The 23,142-nt window shown below is 38.9% G+C and overlaps 1 protein-coding gene across 1 annotated transcript in view; it reads right to left on the bottom strand.

Moving 5' to 3' along the window:
- Nucleotides 1-23,142, bottom strand: part of LUZP2 (leucine zipper protein 2) — a 479,539-nt gene that overhangs the window by 49,904 nt on the left and 406,493 nt on the right. The window contains exon 9 of the mRNA XM_047692979.1: nucleotides 18,272-18,436. Coding sequence (XP_047548935.1) covers nucleotides 18,272-18,436 — 165 coding nt within the window. The remainder of the gene's footprint in view (nucleotides 1-18,271; nucleotides 18,437-23,142) is intronic.

Genomic DNA, 23,142 nt, shown 5'->3' with positions numbered 1-23,142 from the left:
ATCAAGATGACAATTCTCTAGTCTTTCATCAAATCTAGTGCAGAGAATAATTACTTTCAGCAAATATAAAGATCTTATGTTTCCTGTTGTTTTTGGAAGTCCTTTTGTGGAAATTCTTTTGATGAATGCACGTATTGTTTTCTTATTTCCAAGCCCCATATAGAATTCTGTGATGGACACTTCCCCGCAATGATATTTCATTAGAACAAATAAGTCTGACACTAATAATCTCTAGTTTGTCCTCATAGCAACTTTTGAGGAACATAGTATTATCTCCATGTTGCTGGTAAGAAATTGGTTAAAAATTTGCCTTTGTTGCACAGCTGATTAGTAGCAGAGCACTAATTCAGATCCAGGCAGTTTGCCTTTAGAATCTATGCTCTTAAACACTAGCTATACTATATGCTCAATATTGTGCTATAAATTTAGCATTTACACATTTTAGTTATTAGGGTCATTGTTTTGTATTGTTAGCTCTGTTTCAAAAGGAATAATCACAGTCTCCAGTTTAATTTTCTCAGTATTTCATATGTGCATTGAATAACTGGCAGAAGCCAGGATTTACAATCGATTTGTTGAATTCCAAATTCTGTGCTCTTAACACATGTTCGTGGAACTGAGAATCTAACATTTAGTTGCAGAGTCCAACACAAGTTTCCAGGACAGTGATGATAAAGGGAGAGTCCAGCATATCAGAGCACCCACCTAAGGGAACTTGATAATGCCTAAAAAGGACCATGGGAAAGAAGCATAAGCCTGTAACTGAAAAAGCATTATTAGCTTCTCTCTACATGTACATGATACTGTATAGACAGAATGGATTAGCATTTAACCTTATCTTTTAGAAGTTGGTTTTAATACATTGGAAATAAGTGAATGTTAGGTGATTTTTATCGCTTACTACATTTTACTGACAAATTTACATTTATTGGGATACAAATAAATTGCTAATTTTATTTTGGACTTACTATTAATTTTGATTTATATCATCTGTTGGGGTCGATTCCATGTTAAAACATGTTAACCCCCTAGGGCCTGCCTGGACCTACTTAGCCATAGTGACTAGGGAGTACCGACCCACTCAGGACTTGCGGGAAGTTAACAAATGGATTGAAGATATCCACCCGATGGTGCCTAACCCCTATACCCTACTCTCCCTCCTGAGCCCCAAGAGAACCATGTAACTGTCTTAGATCTCAAGAATACAAGAGAGTCTCAGCCCCTCTTTGCTTTTGAGTGGTCCAACCCACAGAAAGTGTTCCAAGGCCAGCCCACCTGGACAAGAACAAACGCCTGAGTGACGGGGTATCAGGCCCTCCTCTTCAAGAAACCGAAAGTGACTTTTCGGTCCCCGGCGGTGCTAAGTCCAGCCATGTTGCTGCCAGAGGAGCTGACTGACCACAGTACTTGCTAATAGCCGCTGAGGACTATGAGTCATGCTTGCGGGGGACAAGCCACTTATGTAGGCTTTGATCTCCAAGAAGGAGTGCGTTCACTATCTGAGTCCAGGAAACAGGTAACCAACCGATACCCCCGCCCCACCCACAAAACTGCGGGGAGGTCCTAACCCAGGTCACAGGAATAAGGCCGGATCTCAGAGACACTCCCCTCCCAGATGTGGAGATGACTTTGTTCACGGATGGGGGTAGCTACATGGCAGATGAAAAGAGGTATGCGGGGGCTGCAATGGTTTCTCCTGAGCAGGAACTCTGAAAAGCAGCCCTGCCACACATCTCTAGGAACAACAGGTATGTCTTTGCTACTCTCCATATACATGGGGCTATTTATAAAGAAAGGGGCCTATTAATAGCAGAAAAAAAAAATTAAAAACAAACAAAAAAATAATACTGGCTCTCCTCCAGACTATTTGGGACCCGAAAGAAGTGGCCACTATGCATTGCCTGGGACACCAAAAGGGGACTGATCTGGTTTCAAAAGAAAACCAATTAGCAGATCAAACAGCAAAGCAAGCAGCCAGAAAAATGACTCAAGAACTGGTTACACTCCCGGCTCCAGCCCCACCAGAAAAACCAGATTATTCAGAGGAAGATTTAAAATATTTACAAAAATGGACTAAATTAGACTATAAAGGGGACTGGGCTAAGAAGGACAAAAAAGTTAATTCTTCCTCAAAGACTTAAAAAAAAAAGAAAAAATAGTAAACCAAATACATCAGGGTACTCATTTAGGGACACGGAAACTTAAAAAACTCATGGGCAAGCAATTTCAGGTATCTAAACTAGGGCATATGGCTCAGGATATAGTTAATAGATGTGCTCAATGTCAGGCAGTAAAAGCGGAAAAACTAGGATGGAAAAAGAAAAAGAGAAAGAGGTAAAAAACCAGGAGTTTATTGGGAAGTGGATTTTACAAAAATAAAATAATATGTTAGTTTTTGTAGATACCTCTTCAGACTGAGGAAAAACTTTTTCTGCCAAGCATGGAACGGCAGAAATAGTAGCCAAAAACTATTAAAAAAATAATTCCTTGGTTTGGGTTGCCTCTCACGATCGGGTCAGACAACGGCCCAGCATTTGTGAGTTCAGTCTCACGGGCATTGGCCAAGGCCGTGGGCACTGATTGAAAACTACACTGTGCCTATTGGCCCCAGAGTTCTGGACAGGTAGAGAGAATGAGCCAGACTCTTAAAGAAACCTTGACAGAGTTAATTCTGAAAACTGGCGGAGGATGGATGGATCTCCTTCCCTTCGCCCTCCTTAGGGCGCGATGTACAGCCTACTTAAACAAGGTTACCCCATTTAAAATAATGTTCGGGAGACCCCCTCCACTCTGCTCATGGCTACAAAAGGTTACCTAACAAAAATGACTGATCAGTCTGTATTCCAGTAACTACAGGCACTACCGTCTGTCTTTTTTTTTTTTTTTTTTTTTTTTTTTTTGCCAGAGAGAGAGAGTGAGCGAGCACAGGCAGGCCAAGTGGCAGCAGAGGCAGAGGGAGAAGCAGGCCCCCCGCTGAGCAAGGAGCCCGATGAGGGACTCGATCCCAGGATGCTGGGATCACCACCTGAGCCAAAGGCAGCTGCTCAACCAACTGAGCCACCCAGGCGTCCCCCGTCTGTCTTAAAAAGTGCCCACGCAGGGATCCAAACTGCCTATACTGAGATGGAAACGGAGGTAAAACCACATCCTTACCAACCCAAAGACTTGGTTTGGATACACCGCCACTGAGTTAAAAACTTGAAGTCTCATTGGAAGGGACTGTTTACTGTCATCCTATAGAAGACCCGAGGGATTCCAACATCTTACTGCAGAAACAAAACGGACAAAACCTGCGGTTCCCATCCTAATTCCAGCACTAACTGATTCTTTAAAAAGTCAAAGAATTGACTAATCTCGAAAGAAAAGTGGGGGATGTTGGGGTCGATTCCATGTTAAAACATGTTAACCCCCTAGGGCCTGCCTGGACCTACTTAGCCATAGTGACTCCATGTTGCCTAGGTAGACATTTTGGTGTTTAATAAATGCCTCAACAGTTATTGATATCAGTTCCAGGTAACTGTTACTAAAACACACACCTAAAACAAGGCCATTTTGTTTATATCAGTTCCAGGTAACTATTACTAAAACACATACCTAAAACAAGGCCATTTTGTTGTTTAATAAACGCCTCAACAGTTACTAGTATCGGTTCCTGGTAACCGTTACTAAAACACACAGGTAGGAGACATCCAATCAGCCAAAGCCACATATGTAGATGTCTGCAATTGTGCCCTATAAAAATTAGCCTGTAAGACCAAGGGGCATCGCTCTCTTCAGAGGCGGCCCTGGCCGGTCAGTCTAACTTCTAATGCTTGGCATAGAATAAGGCTTTGCATAACTTTGTCTTAGTCTCGTTCCTTTGATAACGGACCCAGCAATCTTTGGCTATATTTACTCTTCTAAATTCATTTTGCTATATTTTCTTTGAAGCAATACCTCATTTTATTGGATCTCATGTTTCCTAACTTCCTCTCTCTTGAGATATTTTTTTTCCCTGGAGGACTGGGGGAAAAAGTAGGGTACCAACAGGTATGCTACAGAGGGAATTTCAAAATTGGAATTAGCGCAAATGATGGGTGTTCATCTTTTCTGATGGCCTGAAAAGATTCCATTGTATACATGTACAGCATCTTCTTTATCCATTCATCTGTTGAAGGACATTGGGAAATGGGTTGAGGTGGGGAATGGAGTAACAGGGTGATAGATACTAAAGAGGGCACATGTTGTGATGAGTACTGGGTGTTACATGAAACTAGTGGCTAGTTTGAAAAAGTGGCTAACTGAACATAATAATGAAAAAAAAAAAGAAAGAAATTGGAAAAAGGGTATACGTGACAGGTACAGACAAGGTTTGCCAAGACATTTGTCTAGAGGGACAGGAAACTTCCCCAGAGTCAGAAAGGGCCTAACTTTCACTGATGAACTAAAGGCCATTGGGTAGCATCCCCTTTGAACTGTCCTTCATTTACATCAAAATTTATCCATAACTTCCTTCATCTTAACCAACTTTTTTTCCAAGTTGTTATGTCCCTTCCTGTTCTCCACATTCAACTCTTCACCTAGTAATCATATTCATATCCCTTGGAGTTTCTTCTAGAATTCTGACTACTTAATATAGGTCTCTAAATTTTATCTTCATTATCTTTATTCCTTCTCCCCTTTCTCTTTTATCAAAAATGTACTCAATCTCCTTCCATTCTGTTAAGGGGCTCCCCCATCCATTTGTTCACTTTCCTCCTCTTCACAACTTATTTAAAAGAACCAACTCATTTTCTCATACTTCCACACAAATTCCTCCAATTTTTTTATCCTTTGCATTTTTCAGATCCATCCCCTCCTCTCCTTTCTCACCACCATGGTCTCACCATGCCTCCCCAAGAAGATACTTTTAATCTCCTAAAAATTTTGTTTGCTTGTATCATCTTGTCCTCCTAATCATTCTCTCTGTTTTGCCTCAGGTGTACATTGCCTTATTGCACTTAGCAGATACTGTGTTTTTTACAAATGGAGGTCTGTGGCAACCCGACATCAAGCAGGTCTCTCAGTGCCACTTTTCTGACAGCGTCTTCAAGTCCCTGTGTCACATTTTGGTAATTCTCAAAATATTTAAAAACTTTTTGTAATTATTGTATTTGTAATGGTGATCTGTAGTCAGTGATTATGACTTGCTAAGAGCCCAGATAATGGCTAGCATGAGTTGTTTCTGATGGCTAGCATTTTTTAGTAATATTTTTATGTGGGTGGGGTTATTCAGAACATTTTGAAGTGAATACCTGTCAGAGTTTGCAGTTATTCAGTATTTTTGGTTTCTAAAAAAATGCAAAGACCTTAAAATGTTTTAATTCTGACCACCCTCTCACTATTTACAAGCTACTATGACATTGTTTTAGGACAATAATGACCACTGATTTTTTTATTACATTAAAATCATTACAAGTACAGATTAATAGACTGACAGTGTTTAGCTCAGCCTATTGAAGATCTTATTCTACTACTTTCTAGCTTCCATCATTGCTTTTGAAAAGTCAGGTGTTGGCCTAATTGTAATTACATTCTGGGTAATTATTATTCCATTTTTTATAATGTGTCTGCTTGCTTTTGAAGTTTTTTATCTTTTGATTATTTTTTGCAAGAGAGTATTTTTTAAATTAAGGTATATACTTTTTAAAGACATAATGCTATTACATATTTAATAGACTACAGTATAGTGTGAATATAAATTTTATATATGCTGGGAAACAAATGCATTTGGCTCACTCTATTGCAGTGGTCTGGAACCACACCCATAGTATCTCCGAGGTATGTCTGTACTGAAATTATCTTCCTAAAATTGTAATTTTTTCAGGTTTCCCTTGCTTAAAAAAAAACTTTTAGTAGATTGCCAGTGGCTGCAAGATATAAGAATAATGAATGAATAATTCGTGGAGAGGAAAAGAAGCACTGTTGATGTAAAATGATCAAAACAAGTTGATTGAATTCCTTATATGCTTTTCTACTGCAAGGATAATAAGGAAATATCCCTGCAGATGGAGTTTTTAGGATCAAGAATTATATTGCATCTAAAGAGAAAAGAAAAAATGGACAATATTTTCTTTTTTTTTTTTTTTAAGATTTTCTTTGTTATTTGACAGACAGAGATCACAGAGCAGAGAGCCCAATGTGGGGCTCAATCCCAGGACCCTGAGATCATGACCTGAGCCAAAGGCAGAGGCTTTAACCCACTGAGCCACCCAGGCGCCCCTGGACAATAATTTCTAATGTCTAAAATAAAATGTCCCTTGCACTGATGATCAATGGAGGGGATGGGACACTGAGGTAAGTCTTACCTATGAATAGCAAGTGGTAACTAGGAAGGTAATCTAAAATGCCTTTGAAATAGCTCAGTCTCTGTTATATTGGAGGCACCATGAAACTTATTGCTATTTGGTGGGTGTCTAAAAATGTTCATGAAAATATAGGAAAGGAAAATGGAACCAGTCTTATGGTTCACCTCCTGTGGGTCCCAACAGCTTGTGTGGCAACACAGGAAGTGATAGGGACCAGGCAGCACAGCTTCCTGAAGCCTCTGCTCACGATATGGTCTCCAGCATGGGGCCCCTGCAGTCCCTGCCACCAGGAAGCACTGGAGGGTAGGCTCTGCCAAAGGGGCAGTGAAGTAGAAGCCCAGGGGGAGATGAGCAGGGAGCTTGTCATCTAAATCTGCTCCTGCAAAAGTGGAAAGGAAGCCAGAAAATGCAGCAGGAAATAATTAATCTTCAGACAAAAGGGAAAAGGGGGGCAAAGGAAAAACAGGAGAAAATGTCTAACCCAGAAACTAAAGATAATTTACCTGCAGAAAATAGAGAAATTACAAACAAGGAAGGTCCAGCCTCTGATGAAGCAGGAGAGGAAAAAAAAAAAAAAAACGAGTCTGACTACATCATAACCCTGTCTTACAGATGGTGCCTGTCTCTCTTCTTACACAATCCAGAGGAATATTTTTATCAACTATTTTGTAGATGTAAATCTTCTAGTAGCTCCAGAAACATTTTTAAGAAGGAGAGAATCCTGCCTCATCCCATTTTTTAAGTCTAAATGGTTTTTTTTTAAGAGGCAAAACCATTTGCTGGTTGTTTATTTTTGATACAATCAGAAAATAGTGGGATATTGAATATGGGAGGTTTTGATTGTCTTGATTATCATTCCACAGATGGGGAAGTAGTTTTATATCCTATAATACACAGCACACTGGATGGCAATTTGGAGCCACGGTCCTTTTTATTATGCCTTGAACATTTTAAATTACTTCTCTTCTCATCTTCCTTTTAGTAGAACTGTTTTCTAAGGAAAACCATTCTTTTGACCTTGGCTCTCCCTATCAGAATTTCATGTACTCCGTAGCATCTTTGGTCGTGGTAGTTCAGTTTACCTTATAACTTTGATCATGTGCTGAGTATGTGGTGTAGATGATACTGTGAGTTAGGGGGATTTATGACAAAACAGCTTATCAACATTTGAAAGTATTTGCACTTGATAGCCTCTCAAGAAAAACGTTTGCCTCCAAATTTAAGCTGGAAAGTCACTGGAATAACTGCTTAGAAAAGAATTACAACCGCATACCTTCTAAATATTTTGGTACACACATTCATCATGTACAAATTGAAACATCTGTGTATTGGTCCTCAAGACAACCATAAAAATCTTAATTATGAAAGAAAATAAAAATAAAATGGAACCTGCTAGCCATTCTTTTGTGACAAAGAAGATTTTCAGTAGTGAGGTTTTTCTCTGAATATTAACATGACTTCCGAGACTTACCTAAAATAACATTTCGACCAATAATATTTTGTTCCTATTTTAATTTTAGGACGATTGAATGAATTATGTCTTCCTGTTGTTAACAACTGTCTCTGGAAGAACTTTATAAAGATACTCAACTAGCCAATTTCTTTTTTAAGATTTTATTTATTTATTTGACAGAAATCTCAAGTAGGCAGAGATGCAGACAGAGAGAGAAAGGGGGAAGCAGACTCCCCGCTGAGCAGAGAGCCTAATGTGGGGCTCAATTCCAGGACCCTGGGATCATGACCTGAGCTGAAGGCAGAGGTTTACCCCTCTGAGCCACCCAGGCACCCCTGAACTAGTCAATTTCTCTGAATAATATTCTTATTATGTAAGTATCAAGCATCAAGAATAAATGAAAGCTAATAAGAATTTGGTTTCAGACTATTCCAAGATACAAACCTGCACACCAGTACTAAAAAATATACCTCAAAGGTTCCTTGTGGGTTCAATTTTCATATTTACAGATCAAATATGTATCTTATAATTTTATAATATAATTTTACAAGGGGGTGCCTGGGTGGCTGAGTCATTAAGCGTCTTCCTTCAGCTCAGGTCATGATGATCCCAGGATCCTGGGATCGAGCCCCACATTGGGCTCCCTGCTCAAAGAGAAGACTGCTTCTCTCTCTCTCTCATTCCCCCTGCTTGTGTTCCCTCTCTCACTCTCTCTGTCAAATAAAATCTTAAAGTATATATATATATAATTTTACAAATATTATGTACATCTATATTATGCATATTCATAAAATAACATTTTTTATTTTAAACTGAATTTTTATTTTTAATAAAATATTTAAATTTTATTTGCTTATTCATTATTTTATTTTATTTTAAATTTCTAATTTAAATTTATTTTTAATTTTTAAATTAAATTAAAATTTATTTTATTTATAATTTTATATATTATGTTATATATTAAATTTATATTATATTTATGAATTTAAATTTAATTTAATTTAATTTTTAATATTTATTTATTATTTATATTATTAATTATTTAATAAAATAAAAATATTTTAAATATTTTTAACTGAAACTTAGCTTCATTGCCACATAATGTCTGCTGCAAAGTAATCAAAGAAACTCTTAAGACCTCCTAGGACCAAAAATGCAATCCAAACAAAATTCCGTAGTTGTAACATTATATTTTACGAAAAATTTTAAACTTATGTGTTCATGTTTATCCTTATAATAACCCTGGATATAAAGATACAAAACATATTATGTAGCATGAAGAATGCCAATAGTTGGTAGATGTGAAAGCTGGCCAAATAGTGAGCTAATGACAGACAACTGGTAGAAAACCAGGCCTACCTAAAACCTCTGAGCTAGTTGAGAAATCTTCTCTTCTCTAGGGAAATGGGGGAAAAGGGCAGGCTTAATTCTCAGACTCCTTTCCCATTCTTAGAGTAAGAATCTTAATAGTTCTCAACCTTGAATATAAATTAGAATAATCCGGGAGTTTTGAATAACCCCCCCAAACTAGCCTGCTCTTCAGGTGGATTGTATCAGAATTGTGAGTGTTGAACACTCCGGTGTGAGTGAAACCTGCAGGGATTAAAAATGCAGCCTAGGTTGAGACCTTTTGGTCTATGATGATTCCAGGTGCACTGCTTTGAGAGTTCCTAGAAATAGCATTGCAACAGATTTTTGGCAGAAGAGAGGGAAACCCAAATCCACTTTGCTTTAAACAACCAGGCACCAAGCAGAATGCAAATTTCACTTGGATGCCTTTAAGCTCCTGAATAGGGTCACTGTTGACTGCTGCCCTAGAATGACTTTGACATTTTTAACAAACCAGAAAAAAATAAAACAAAACATAAAAAACAACAAAAAAAAACAAATCATCCTTGTCCAATTAAGTAGATACCACAGTTGTGACCTTTACCAATGTAAACTAGAGCTAAATCCAAGACAGTGAGTTGCATGGAAAGAAAAAGAGAGAAGATAGAAGATGGTCACCGCCTGGGGTGAGGATGAAATTCCGAATTTTCATAACACAATTTCTTCATTGTTTATCAGCATTACTTATCTGGATTGCTTTTCCTTTCTGCTGTCTTTCAGTGTTCTTCTTTCCTCATGGCATTTACTATTGTGATCACTGACATTAAAGGTACTGTGAGAATCCATCCATACTATTATGCTAAAAAACTATAGTTATACTCACTTGGATAGATACATTGTATACTCACATATCAACAATAAAACAAGGCACACAGTTTTTGTTTTAATGTAAAGTTTTATACTAAAAAGTCTTCTTTAAATCTTCTCAAAGTGTTATCCCAGTTTCCGGATATAATACTTATTTCCTATTTTTATTGTTTCTCAGTGTCAGACACTAATACATATAGTGAATGCTGTATGTGGATTTTTTTTTTATTAATTCTTCACATGAGCTCTGTAGGGTTGGTGCTTTTATTGTCTCTATCTTATATATACAGAGATTAGTCCCAGAGAAGTAATTTGATCCAGGTTTCAAAGTTAGAAAATTGCAGACAACGGATTTTTACTTGGTCAGTCTGACTTATGAATCTTAGTTTTCTCTTTAAAAAAACAATTTTCAGGGGTGCATGGGTGGCTCAGTGGGTTTAGCTTCTGCCTTCGGTTCAGGTCATGATCCCAGGGTCCTGGGATCGAGTCCTGCATTGGGCTCTCTGCTCAGCGGGGAGCCTGCTTCCTCCTCTCTCTCTGTTTGTCTCTCTGCCTACTTGTGATCTGTCTGTCAAATAAATGAATAAAATCTTTAAAAAATAAAAATAAAAAAACAATTTGCCTTATATTTATGTTCATTATACAAAGTTTTTTGGATGTTGATGAAACGTACAGCCTAATTACATAGGCAGAAGTCCCGCTGTGCCCTCAAGGGTCTTGGCTGGAACATGTGGGCCAGAAACATAAGCCTTGGGATGCCTGGGTGGCTCAGTTGGTTAAGTGTTTGCTTTCAGCTCAGGTCATGATCCTAGGGTCCCAGGATGGAGTCCTGCATGGGGCTCCCTGCTCATCAGGGAGTCTGCTCCTCTCTCTCCCTCTGCCGGTTCCCCCTCCTGTTTGAATTTTCTCTCTCAAATAAATAAATGAAAAAAAAAAAAAAAAAAAAGGAAACATGAGCCTTTTTTCCCTTTGAAGGTCTCTGTCTGATGTGGTAACTGGTGGGTTTGGGACCAGGAAGGAGATGACCCTGTGATGGGGAGGTGAGAACAACCCAGCAACCCAAGAACCCCCCTGAGGCACATGACCTTGGAGGCCTGGTGCTGGCAGCGCCACCTATTCATCCCTGCCCAGCCCCATGGAGGGACCATGGCTGAGGGGAACCTGTCCTGTGGAGACATCAGCTCTGAGAAGGGAGGAGAGAGGAAAGGAGGAGGTAGGAACTGTCTTTGACTACTGTGCCCCGGCCAGAGTCTGGCCTTTTTTGCATCTTCTTTAACTTTCCCAGAAACACTCATAGGTAAATATCATCACCCTAATGTAAAGTGAATCCTAGCTCTTAAGCAGCATATCATGCAGCTGTAAACACCAATGACATTAGTATATTAATAATTCATATTTTTTTACCTAAAAGTAGATCTCTGGGTAATAGGCTGCCTGTTCTTCCGCCTACATTTATATATTTTCTAAATTATATAAAGTCACATCTATATTTTATAATAAAATGAATGTAATTAAGGAAAGCAGTATAACGGATATATAAACATTGTTAGTTTTTTTCAGAACACGCCATTAATTAAGCAAGCAGTTTTTACAACTAATTGTTTTGCCTTTTCTCAGCACTTACTGTTCATCTAGCTCTACCACACAAGCAGAAGACAAAAACCAATGAGTATGTTGATCACATATTGTTTGTATATCATGATGCTCAGTAAGCCTATCTTAAAGGTTTAACACACGTACACACATGCCACACTCATACATACAGAGGGGTGTGCTATTCACTAACTTAGGGGGTTGGGAGGATCCTGATTTGTAGTGTTTGTCAGTTTCTGTGGTATAAATACTACCAATTTCAATCTATCAAGGTGATATTATTGAATACGAATTGGAAAGAGAGATCAGTAGCACAGCATCGCATAATATTTCCAGAGCTTGGGTCCAAAAGACATATTATAATATCCTCAAGAACAGAGATAATAGCATGATGCAGTAGTTTTGGTATTTACCACATTTGCTTTTAGTAAATTTTACTTGATTGTAAGTGTATGTAATTAATATTTAATAAGGGCTGTGTTTACCAGTTTTCAGTATAAATTCCGAAAACTTAATACTCAGTTTCTTTTTTTCTTAAAGATTTATTTAGTCAGTTTAGAGAGAAAGAGAGAGGCAAGCAGGGGGAGGGGCAGAGGGAGCAGAAGAGAATCTTAAGCAGACTCCCCACTGAGCTCAGAGCTCCACATGGGGCTCTATCTATCATGAGATCATGACCTGAGCCGAAACCAAGAAAAGGACGCCCAACCACCTGAACAACTCAGCCCTCCGCCCACACCCCCCCCCACCCCTCGCCCAGTCAGCTTTTTTTTTTTTTTTTAAAGATTTTTATTTATTTGACAAAGAGAGATCACAAGAAGGCAGAGAGGCAAGCAGAGAGAGAGAGAGAGGAGGAAGCAGGCTCCCTGCCGAGCAGAGAGCCCAATGCGGGACTCGATCCCAGAACCCTGAGATCATGACCTGAGCTGAAGGCAGAGGCTTAACCCACTGAGCCACCCAGGCGCCGCCCAGTCAGCTTTTAAAAGCAGATACTAGTCATGGAGTATTCACCATTCTAAGTTTACACAATGACATGCATATTCAGTTGTTTTGTACTGGTAAAACAGCATGAAAAAGTCATGGTTCTCAGTCCAAATGTATAGCAAAGAGAGGATCTCAACAAAAGCCAAGAGAGGCACTTTTACCATAAACATTCCATCAATTAGACTACACATAAAACCATACTGAATACCATATGGTATTTCTCTTCTCCGGGGTCCTTTGTGGCCCTCATCTCTTTTCATGCTACACTGTCCTGTCACCTCTTTTAATTTACTTCCAACATTTAATCACTAGCCATGGTGATGATGCCAAATCCTTTATCTCCACTTTATCTCCACCTTATCTCCGGGTGTCTTCCCTGAATTCCAGATTCAAATGTTTAATCACCTCTGGGATATAGACACTTGACTGTATGAGAGACCTCTAACACTTAGCATGTTGAAAAACAAACCAATCTTGGTTCTCCTCTTGCCTTCTGCATCATAGTGAATAAATCAATCACTGAATATTCTTCTTTACTTCCTACCTTCATGCCTCCCACTTAACCCCCACATCATAGCAGTGCTAAGCCCCCATGACATATTGAACCCTGTTTCCATTTCTGTACCATAGATCAGATTACCATCATCTCCTACATGGTTCAGGGAAACAGACTGTCACTGGTTTGCTAGATTCCACTCTAGATAGGAAGTATTTTATGCAAATGCAAATCAGAGTTCCTGGCTCCTACCTTTGCTCTTTACCTCTCTGTTGGAATGAAATTTTCTACATAATAAATATATACTCTCACAACAAAGACATCATCTCATGTGCCCTTGGATCCAGGTCTCTTTAGTCTTTATCTTCAATCAAAGCTATTTGGAATATGAAATTCCAAATACAAAAAAAAAAAAAAAAAGTTCTGATTTACCACACAACTCTTGCATTTTTTTCTCTTGTTTTCTTTTTACAGGGAATTCAGTCAGTGTCCAAAAGGTCGTGTGATTTCAAACTTGCACCCCACTGATGAGCATGGTCCTGGCATACAGGCGGAAAACAATTTATTTGAATACTAAGCACTTAATGAGCATTCAATAATTTATATTTTCTAACTTCTAAATAATGAAAATATCCAATAAGAGGGACAATGCTATGGATTGAGCATCTGTATCATCTAAAATTCCTATGTTAAAGTTCTAGCTCTCACTATGATGCTATTAGGAGCTGGGCTTTCTGGAGGTAATTAGGTTTAGATTAAGTCATGATGATGGGGCCCTCATGGTGGGATTCTTGCTCTCCTATAAAAAATATAAAGAGAGAGATCTCCTTCCAGTCACACATATCTAAAAAAGACCAAGTGAGCACTCAGCCAAAGGCTGTGTACCTTCCAGGGAGAGGGCCCTCATCAAGAACTAAATCTGGGAGCACCTTGACCTTGGGTTTCACAGCTTCCAAACTGGGAGAAATGAGTGTCTGTTGTTTAAGTGGCCTACTCTATGGCATTTTGTTATAAGAGCCCAAACTGACCAAAACAGAAATACAGCAAGTATCATTTCAAATGAATTCTGCAGAAACATCATTCTGGGCAGCCAATCATGGGAACAAACCAAGGAGCTAAGCACAGCCGTCTCCTTTAAGGAGAGAGGAGCATGCGGCCATCATTGTACTCATGGTATGACCAGGAGCTGTGAGGGATAAACACTGTGCTGTCAGAGCCCTGAGAATAGAAAAAGAACTCGGAGGGTAGGAAAGAATTCACTCAAATTAGAAAGAAGCAACATAACAACATGGAGACTATGATGAAGGAAGGGAGGCTGACGGACCTGACTGCGGGTCCTTAGCAGAAACTTCAGCTGTAGGACTCGAAGGTCATACAAAAAGCATCCTCCAGAATCAATAAAAACAGGTAGAGGTTCCCAGGGGCACCTGAGTGGCTCAGTCAGTTCAGTGACTCTTGATTCAGCTCAGGTCATGATCTCAGGGTCATGAGATGGAGCCCTGCATCCAGGCTCTGCGCTCAGCAGGGGAGTCTGCTTGAGATTCTCTCTCTCTCTCTCCCTCTGCTCCTACCCCTTCTCACACACTCTCTCTCCCTCTCAAATAAATAAATAAATCTTTTTAAAAAAGTAGAGGTTACCAATATATAAATTAAGTTTTTGTCAGTAGACTCTTATAATGTTGAACTCCCCACCTAAGTAAAACTGTGGCTATTAAAATCCACAATGAAGGGCACCTGGGTGGCTCAGTTGGTTAAGCTGCTGCCTTTGGCTCAGGTCGTGATCCCTGGGTCGTGGGATGGAGTCCCTCATCGGGCTCCTTGCTCAGTGGGGAGCCTGCTTCTCTCTCTGCCTCGGCCTGCTTGTGCTCTCTCTCTCTCTCTAATAAATAAATAAAATCTTAAAAAAAAAATCCACAGTGAAATATACACAAATGTGTGTGTTATATACATACACATATATTTAATGTAATAATGTGTATATGTATGTATGTATGCATGTATACACATATACATTTACACATATGAACAACACAATGAAAATTTTGACTACATACCAAACCTTCTTTAGGAAAAATAGAATGACATTATAGGGGGCGGAGCATGGTATGTGGGTATTTTGTCTTTCTTCCAGATGTGAGTTGAAAATTGCTTACTTGGCTGTGTTTCAGGGATTTCAGGGAAAACCATTCAAGAGTTGAAGATTTAAGAAACCAAATGAAGGGGTGCCTGGGTGGCTCAGTCATTAAGCGTCTGTCTATGGCTCAGGTCATGATCCCAGGGTCCTGGGATCGAGCCCTGCATTGGGCTCCCTGCTCAGTGGGGATCCTACTTCTCCCTCTCCTTTTTCCCCTACTTGTGTTCCCTCTCTCACTATTGTCTCTCTCTCTCTCTCAAATAAATGAATAAATAAAATCTTAAAAAAAAAAACAAATGAAAGTAGATGAGACCAATAGTAATCTAATGAAAACAGGGGGAATTAACAGTTGTAATGTTCATGCCACAACAACACTCTAACAGGGGCTTGAGGAAACTGAGGCACAGGGAGGGTAAGAGATGTGATTCCCTCACAGCTATGGGCAGACATATCATGTCACTGCAGCTGTAATTAGCCAACTCTGAAGGTGTACCCATTACCTCATTTAAAAGTTCCTTTTTTCATGCACAGAGAAAAAAAGATTCCGTGATGGAAGGGTCTCTCTTACTCACACCCCACATCACATCACATTATCCAGGATTTTAAAAATGTTTTCTGAAGCGCCGGCATACAGCCGAAACCCCAAGTATACATAAAATACAATTTCCACCACTAATGAAAAGATAAAGAATGCAGGCAAATCATAAACACTAGAGAAGCTTTTAATGCTAATCCATAAACTAGAATGCTCTATAGTACATCAACTGAGATTTATTGAACTTTATCTTAAACAATTGGATTTTTCTGTTATTGCTTTCTGAGAAATGAGCAATTTCTAAACCAGCCTCACCTAAATGCTTCCTACATTTTTCTCTGATAAGCAAAGGCAAATAATAAATATTTATTATTTATTTCAAGGACAGGACATACATTTATTCATAGGAAATCCGTTAAAGTAACAATCAGTAATCCCTCCACACATTCAGGGTCATCAAGAGCCCAGTTTTAATTGGGCCTAAACAAACATATTTTGAGTTGGAGATAGGTGTCCTGCGTGCCCCTAGAATTACAAAGTGCTTTGCCCAAAGTCATCAGACTTAATAAGGCTGAACCTTTGCTCCTCTCTTAGACCAAAACTAAGGAGGCAGGGTGTGGCTTCCCGGTGGGTGCGTGACACTGTGTGAGAAGCTTGGCATTTTACCAGTGACCAGTGTCAATGGATTTCTTCATGACTTTTCCTAAACATAACAAATACATTATTATGCAACTTTCTTCCCTGCCTTTGGTAAAGCAAACAAACCCTTTAGACCTAGAGTTTCCAAAGAGGCAGGAGGAAAAAATAAAGGAGAAAAATACTGGCCTAAACATTTCTAGAGATCTTAGGAACAGAGTATAAAGAGAGTAAGATCAAATGAAAAAATATATATATTTTAAGTGACTTTTGACAGTGAAACATGAGATTATACAGACTAAATCTGTGCAGTTCATACATTGATTAGTCATCAGTAAAAACACATTACATTTTTTTTTCCTCTTGGTTTTGACTCTGAAAATAGTATTTCTCTAAACTGCCATTTGTGCACAGATGCACAAATTTGTTTTATTCCAGTGTAGGGAATCAGAATAAGCAGTAAGGAAGTCCCACAGTAGTGTATCACTGGGTAACTGCATTCAGTGGTTCTCAGGTGCTTCTGGGCCCACCATTGTTAGAGTTTGCAGCAGACGTGGGACTGGCATCAGCAACACTCACTTTAACAGCCAGTGGTCCTAAGGCAAGAGAGCCAGCACTTTCAAATATACTGCACGAAGCTACACTTTCTTCAGTAACTATTTCAGAGTGTCTGGGTTTATTTAAACGTAGAGCCAGTAAATGGAAGGTTCTGATGACTGAAGCACAGAATGACAAAACTCCCCACTGCCCTGTCTAATGTAGAGAGGTGGTGGGAATTGAGGAAGTTTTGCTTGATTCACCTAGTCTCAGAATCTCTTAGGAAGCTTTTGTTTGTTTTTTATTTTTTTTAAGGATTTTATTTATTTATTTGACAGAGGTCACAAGTAGTCAGAGAGGCAGGCAGAGAGACAGATAGAGGAGGAAGCAGGTTCCCTGAAGAGCAGAGAAACCGATGTGGGGCTCGATCCCAGGACCCTGGGATCATGACCTGAGCCAAAAGCAAAGGCTTAACCCACTGAGCTTCCCAGGTGCACCTCTTAGGGAGCTTTTAAAAACTACTAATGACTTAGAGCCCAATCAGAAAGAATTTAATAGGTTTGAGGTGAGTCCCAAGTGTCAGGATTTTCTTAAAGTATCCTGAGAGAGTCACATATGCAGGAAATGTTGAAAACTATGGCCTTAAGTTTTTAAAAAAGTATCCACTTTTATAAGGATGACCATTATACCCTAGGAGAAAGTATTTTCCATGTTGAAACCTCTGGTATATACTGGTATGTAATAGAAGATGCTTTCTTTAATTAATTATAAAACAAAGCTATCATTATTATTATTAAAATAGGATTAGTAATATAATCGTATTAAATTATATAAGATTCTATTATTAAGTCATGATGATTATAAATTGAAATAGTACTATTAAAATGTTATTTTAAAATAATTTTAGATTATTTTAGAATAATAATTATTATTCTTGTAATTAGGCAATTCTGGTTAACACGCAGCTGGCTCTCTAAAACAAATGTTGGGGCACCTGGGTGGCTCAGTGGGTTAATCCTCTGCTTTCGGCTCAGGTCATGATCTCAGGGTCCTGGGATGGAGTCCCGCATTGGGCTCTCTGTTCAACAGGGAGCCTGTTTCCCTCTCTCTCTGCCTGCCTCTCTGCTTACTCTCTCTCTCCATCAAATAAATAAATAAAATCTTTTAAAAAAATTAAAAAACAAAACAAAAATAAAACAAACATTGTTGTCCAATGTTCTCTAAGTGACAACGGATATTTTACAAAGGGTTAGTGCCTTCCATTTACTTCCTAATCTTTCAATGAATTTGGTGTCTTACTCTGTCCACTCTGATGATCATGTAGAATGGAGTATAAAGACAGTGCTTCACTTGCTTCTACTTTCAAAGCATGACTGAAGTGTACCTGGAATTTTGAACTTGCATCAGGAATCACAGGGCTAACTGTCCCAGGTAGAAGTGGCAGCTGAGTTGGACTTGGCCTCGTTAGACTCAAAGGAGGAGCCTGATTACGGAACACGGTGGACAGGCAGAGATGCACAGTCTCCTTCATTGCCTTCAGCTGTGAGTCCTACGGAAAAGAGAGAGGACAACTTTTACATGTGGTTCCGATTGTTCTTTCTTTGATTTGATTCTCCCCATCCTTCCAGCCTACACTCATTTCCCCCACAAATACCTACCAGTTTTCAAATGTTAACTTCCTAACTTCTAAATTCCACTCTGACACACTCACTGTTTAAGGCACACTCAGTCTATTTTTAGGAGCTACTGTGTCTCATGATATATTTTGAACACCGAAATTCAGAGATATATGTTACTTGATGTGATTTCAGTTGTGATAGTTTGTTGGCAAGGACAGGTCCTCTAGGGTCCCTTTGTAGACAATGTCTGTAGAAACCTGCCATCTTTTTCTTGGTGTCCATCTCTTTTATTACAAACCATTCCCCTGGCAATGTAGGGCCCTGTGTTTCTCAGATTAGCCTGCAGCACCACTCAGTTTGCCCATAGATTGGAAAAAAATCAACTTTGTTTCTAATAAAACACTTATTTCCTGTGGGCCTTGTTAAGTGGTAGGAGTTAATCCGATGTGGTTGTAAATTATAATATTTACACTTTCTTATATTTGCATAGGATTTCACAATATTTCAAGCTCTTTCACATGCAAGAAATAATTTTATGCTAACATCTGTGGAACTGGCATCATTATTACTATTTTACTCTGAAGAAAGGAAAGTTCAAGGTTTTCAGACTGCTTTTTTCCCCTGGTTTATAATCACAAGGCAGACTGAACTGATGTAGACAACAACCATCTGTAACTCCCATCTTACCACCAGGTTCCACTGCTGAAATATTTTTATTTTTTAATTTTTTTTAAAGGGAGGGTTTTTCTTTTAAAGATTTTATTTATTTATTTATTTATTTATTTATTTATTTATTTATTTATGTTAGAGAGAGAGAGACAGAATGAGCACAGGCAGGGGGAGTGGCAGGCAGAGGGAGAAGCAGGCTCCCCACTGAGCAAGAAGCCCGATGTGGGACTCAGAGCCAAAGGTACATTGTTAACCGACTAAGCCACACAGATATCCCTAAAAATATTTTTAAATGCTGATAAGGTAAATAATTAATAATAATAATAATACAAAGCTGAGTACAAACGACAGAGAGATCTCCAGTGCCAAAATGGAAAGACATATAAATTTTAGGAAAGTTTATGGTAACTCAGGGGTAATGAAGGGCATGGATGTAGACCCAAATAAGGAAATGTCACATAATCATCCATTTCCAGACAGTAGATGTGGTCTTTGTGGCAACAGAGAGGAAGAGATTAGTTACTAGGGCCAAGATCCCTGGACAAACTGGCACACGTGGAATGTACCCTTTCAGGGTACCCGTGGATCAGTGAAGCATCAAAGGCTGTTGTCCTCCTTTTGAGGTGGTATTCTTCCAACCAAACCACTATCTTTTATATTCTATGCCAGGAACACACCTTCATATAGCATCTGCTCCTATTTCCAGTCTCCTGAAGAGTAGCGACTATGACTTGGATCCTTCCCAAGGTCTACCTCTGAGCTTTCCACTCATATGTGATATGTGATAAGATTTATCTTTAAGACGAGAGAGAATGTCTTTCTAGAAGAGCAGCAGTTTAAGAAATCTATTTGGTCCAGGCCAGAGATGAAAGAAACAAAACAAAACAAAAGCAGCAGGTAGAGCAGCAACTGGGATATGTAAGAAATAGAACTGACGTGTATTTTCTTCTCATCAATATTGTCCCGACAGGTTGTCTAAGATGACATAAACATCTGATAAGAACTAGGCTGGAGGAATGTCGTTAAGTGGGCAGGACAGGACCAAGCTGGGCCAAGCTGAATGATGATCTTTTACTCAACATGGTCTCTTGGATCGGCTTGTCTGAGCTCCTTTTTGTCCTTCCTCCACCCCATTACGTTCAATCCTATATGTGTGTCCTTTATAGAATCTGTCTCTAATTTTTAATTTATATGGATATATACATAGGTGCAGATTGTCTATTCTGTTCAGAACTGTGTATTTAGCACGTAACATGATCCCTGACACATTAGAAGGGACTCAGCAGAAAGGTTTCTGAATCAATGACTTAAACACATGGGTGAAAATGCTGCTTCTACTTATTAGGGAAGCAAAGTGATAAGCTTTATCAATGACAAGAAATTAAATAATAGTTCAGATTTCTCTTCCTAGTGGTGCTTTGTTATAACAGTGGTTAACTCTCCTCTCACCATGAAATAGAACATTGTGTGCTGGACCAGGAGTGAAAGATTCCAGGGGGCACTGAACAATTTAAATTTGTTTTCTGTCTCACATGTTATAGTGAGACAATGGAAATAGAGTTAATGCAACAGAGTCAGGCAAGTCTGGGCCCAGATTCAAAGTTAATGTGGCTTTGAAATGTAGGCTTTGAAATGAGACAATCATCTCAGATAATGCAGGAAATTATGCTGGCTATTTTCTTCACTATATTTATATCTTGGCTCCTCTAAATACATGATGTGTATAAAAGTTGTATCTATAACAGGCTTACAGTATATATTGGCAAAAGGAACAAATTTCTGAGTAATGCCTGAACTTGGATGTGAAAATAAAGAACTGTATCAAGTTAATAGCTTCGAACATCGGTTTTCAGGAAATGCTGTTCCGGGGAGACACATTTTCCAATGGAACAATACATGAAGATGTGCATGTATGTGATATTTTAAATTATCTGAACTTGATCATCACGTTTGTTCCCAGGGGTCTCCTGACATGGTCAGGATCATCTCAGGTAACAGAATCAACATTACATAGATATAACTTCCAACTCCCCGACGTTTCACAGCTATAGGGGTAAGCCATCTTTGCTCTTCTGTTCCAACTGATTCCTAACCTCTTAGCTCCTGATTTTATATCTTTTTGGGCCACAAGCATACGACTTGGCCTCCTACCTTAGATTCTGCCTCTGTTCCTTGATTACACTGTAGACTTTTCCTGCCAGAGATCACGGATTGCTCTGAGCCACCTTGCCCTACTTTGCTCAGCTTTCTACCACAAAAACAGCTCTCTAGTTAGTCTCTCTGACTTAATATCACCTTTTACTGACACTACTCAGACTTGGTTTGACCCATTTCCATAAGCAGGACTCAGACGATGATTTTACACCATGACATCATTATATTTTCATTTATATTGCTGGCTGTAGTTGTAGCCTGTTTCAAAAATGCAGGTTACTGTTCACTTTGAGGTTCACCGTAACTAGATGTCACCTAATGAAATACGGTATAAACTGTAGAAGATATACTTTGTCCAAAGTCTTACAACCTGGTCCGTCCTAGGGTCAGTCTTGTTTTTGCCCTGCTTTTCTCCTTCTTGCCCAAAACCACTTTTTTCACTTGCTTTGCCACATAAGAGTAAAATGCAAACATGTTTAGGAAGAACCTGATTAGCTCAACCTCTTTTTATTTGCAGCCCATCAAAGATCGCAAATGTATTTGCATCTTAGAGCCTTTACACTTGCTGTTTCCTGTCCTATAAACTCCTTCTCCATATATCTGATAGAAAACGTCCACCTAAAATTTATCTCTCAGCTCACATTTTTTTTTAATTTTAAATTCAATTTAATTAATGTATACTGTATTATTAGTTTCAGGGGTAGAATTTAGTGATTCATCAGTTGCATATAACACCCAGGGTCAGATCACATCTTACCTTCTTGGAAAGACAGTCCCTCAAGGCCCTTTCAAGGAACACTCCTTCCTTAAAGTCTCTGTCACTTTTCTCACTTTAAGTCCTAGGTAGTCTTGTTGTTGCAAATTACCTTATTGTTTCTGTGTTCAGTGTTTTATTTATTTCCATTACAATGTCATTTCTTTGAGGGCCAATGCCTTTCTTGCAGCACCACCAGTTTCTAACCATTTCAAACGAACAGTTTCAAACAAATGTTTGTTGAATGAATAAATAAAACACCAACTCTCCAGAGGACATAGGGTGGTGGTGTTTTACATGAGAAAATATGAAATGTTTCTCATTTTATTCTGTATAATGCATAAGTAAAGTATTATTTCAGACATTAAAACACTAGTGCTCGGGGCACCTGGGTGGCTCAGTCAGTTAAGTGACCAACTCTTGGTTTTGGCTCAGGTCGTGGTCTCCTGGGTTGTGAGATTGAGCCCTGCATGGGGCTCTGTGCTCAGTGGGGAGTCTGCTTGAAGATTCTCCCCTCACTTGCTATGTCTCTCAAATAAATAAATAAATTTTTAAAAGATAAATAAATTACTAATGCTTTTGCTATACAACACATAAAGCTTATTAAAATCACTGTGTACATATATGATCCTAACATGTGGGAGATTTAGAAGGTAATTTTTCATGTGTCTGTAGGTAAGTACTTATCTCAGAAAAATGTGCTTCTTTCCTGGGAACAAGATATAGCTTGCAAAGACAACTGTGCCCCTACTTTCTCATCTCCTGACAGATGTAAGTTCATATGATATTATTTGTCTCTTTCTCTGAATTCATTTCCATGAAGATGTGAGGTCATCAGAGAGATCTCGGTGAACATCGGCTGCTGGCTTTGGAAAGACCATGAAGGGCTGTGAATCTAAAGGCTTTCCCCTTAACTTTTACATCTGCCATGAAATCAGCTCTATGAATCCTGTACGGTCATTTTGAGATCTTTTTAAAATTTTTAAAAAGATTTTATTTATTTATTTGACAGAGAGAGAAAGAAAACAAGAAGGGGGAGCAGCAGAGGGAGAGGGAGAA

The sequence above is a fragment of the Lutra lutra genome, chromosome 10, assembly GCF_902655055.1.
Source record: "Lutra lutra chromosome 10, mLutLut1.2, whole genome shotgun sequence".
Taxonomy (NCBI): domain Eukaryota; kingdom Metazoa; phylum Chordata; class Mammalia; order Carnivora; family Mustelidae; genus Lutra; species Lutra lutra.
This window is presented reverse-complemented; position numbering and strand designations above follow the sequence as displayed.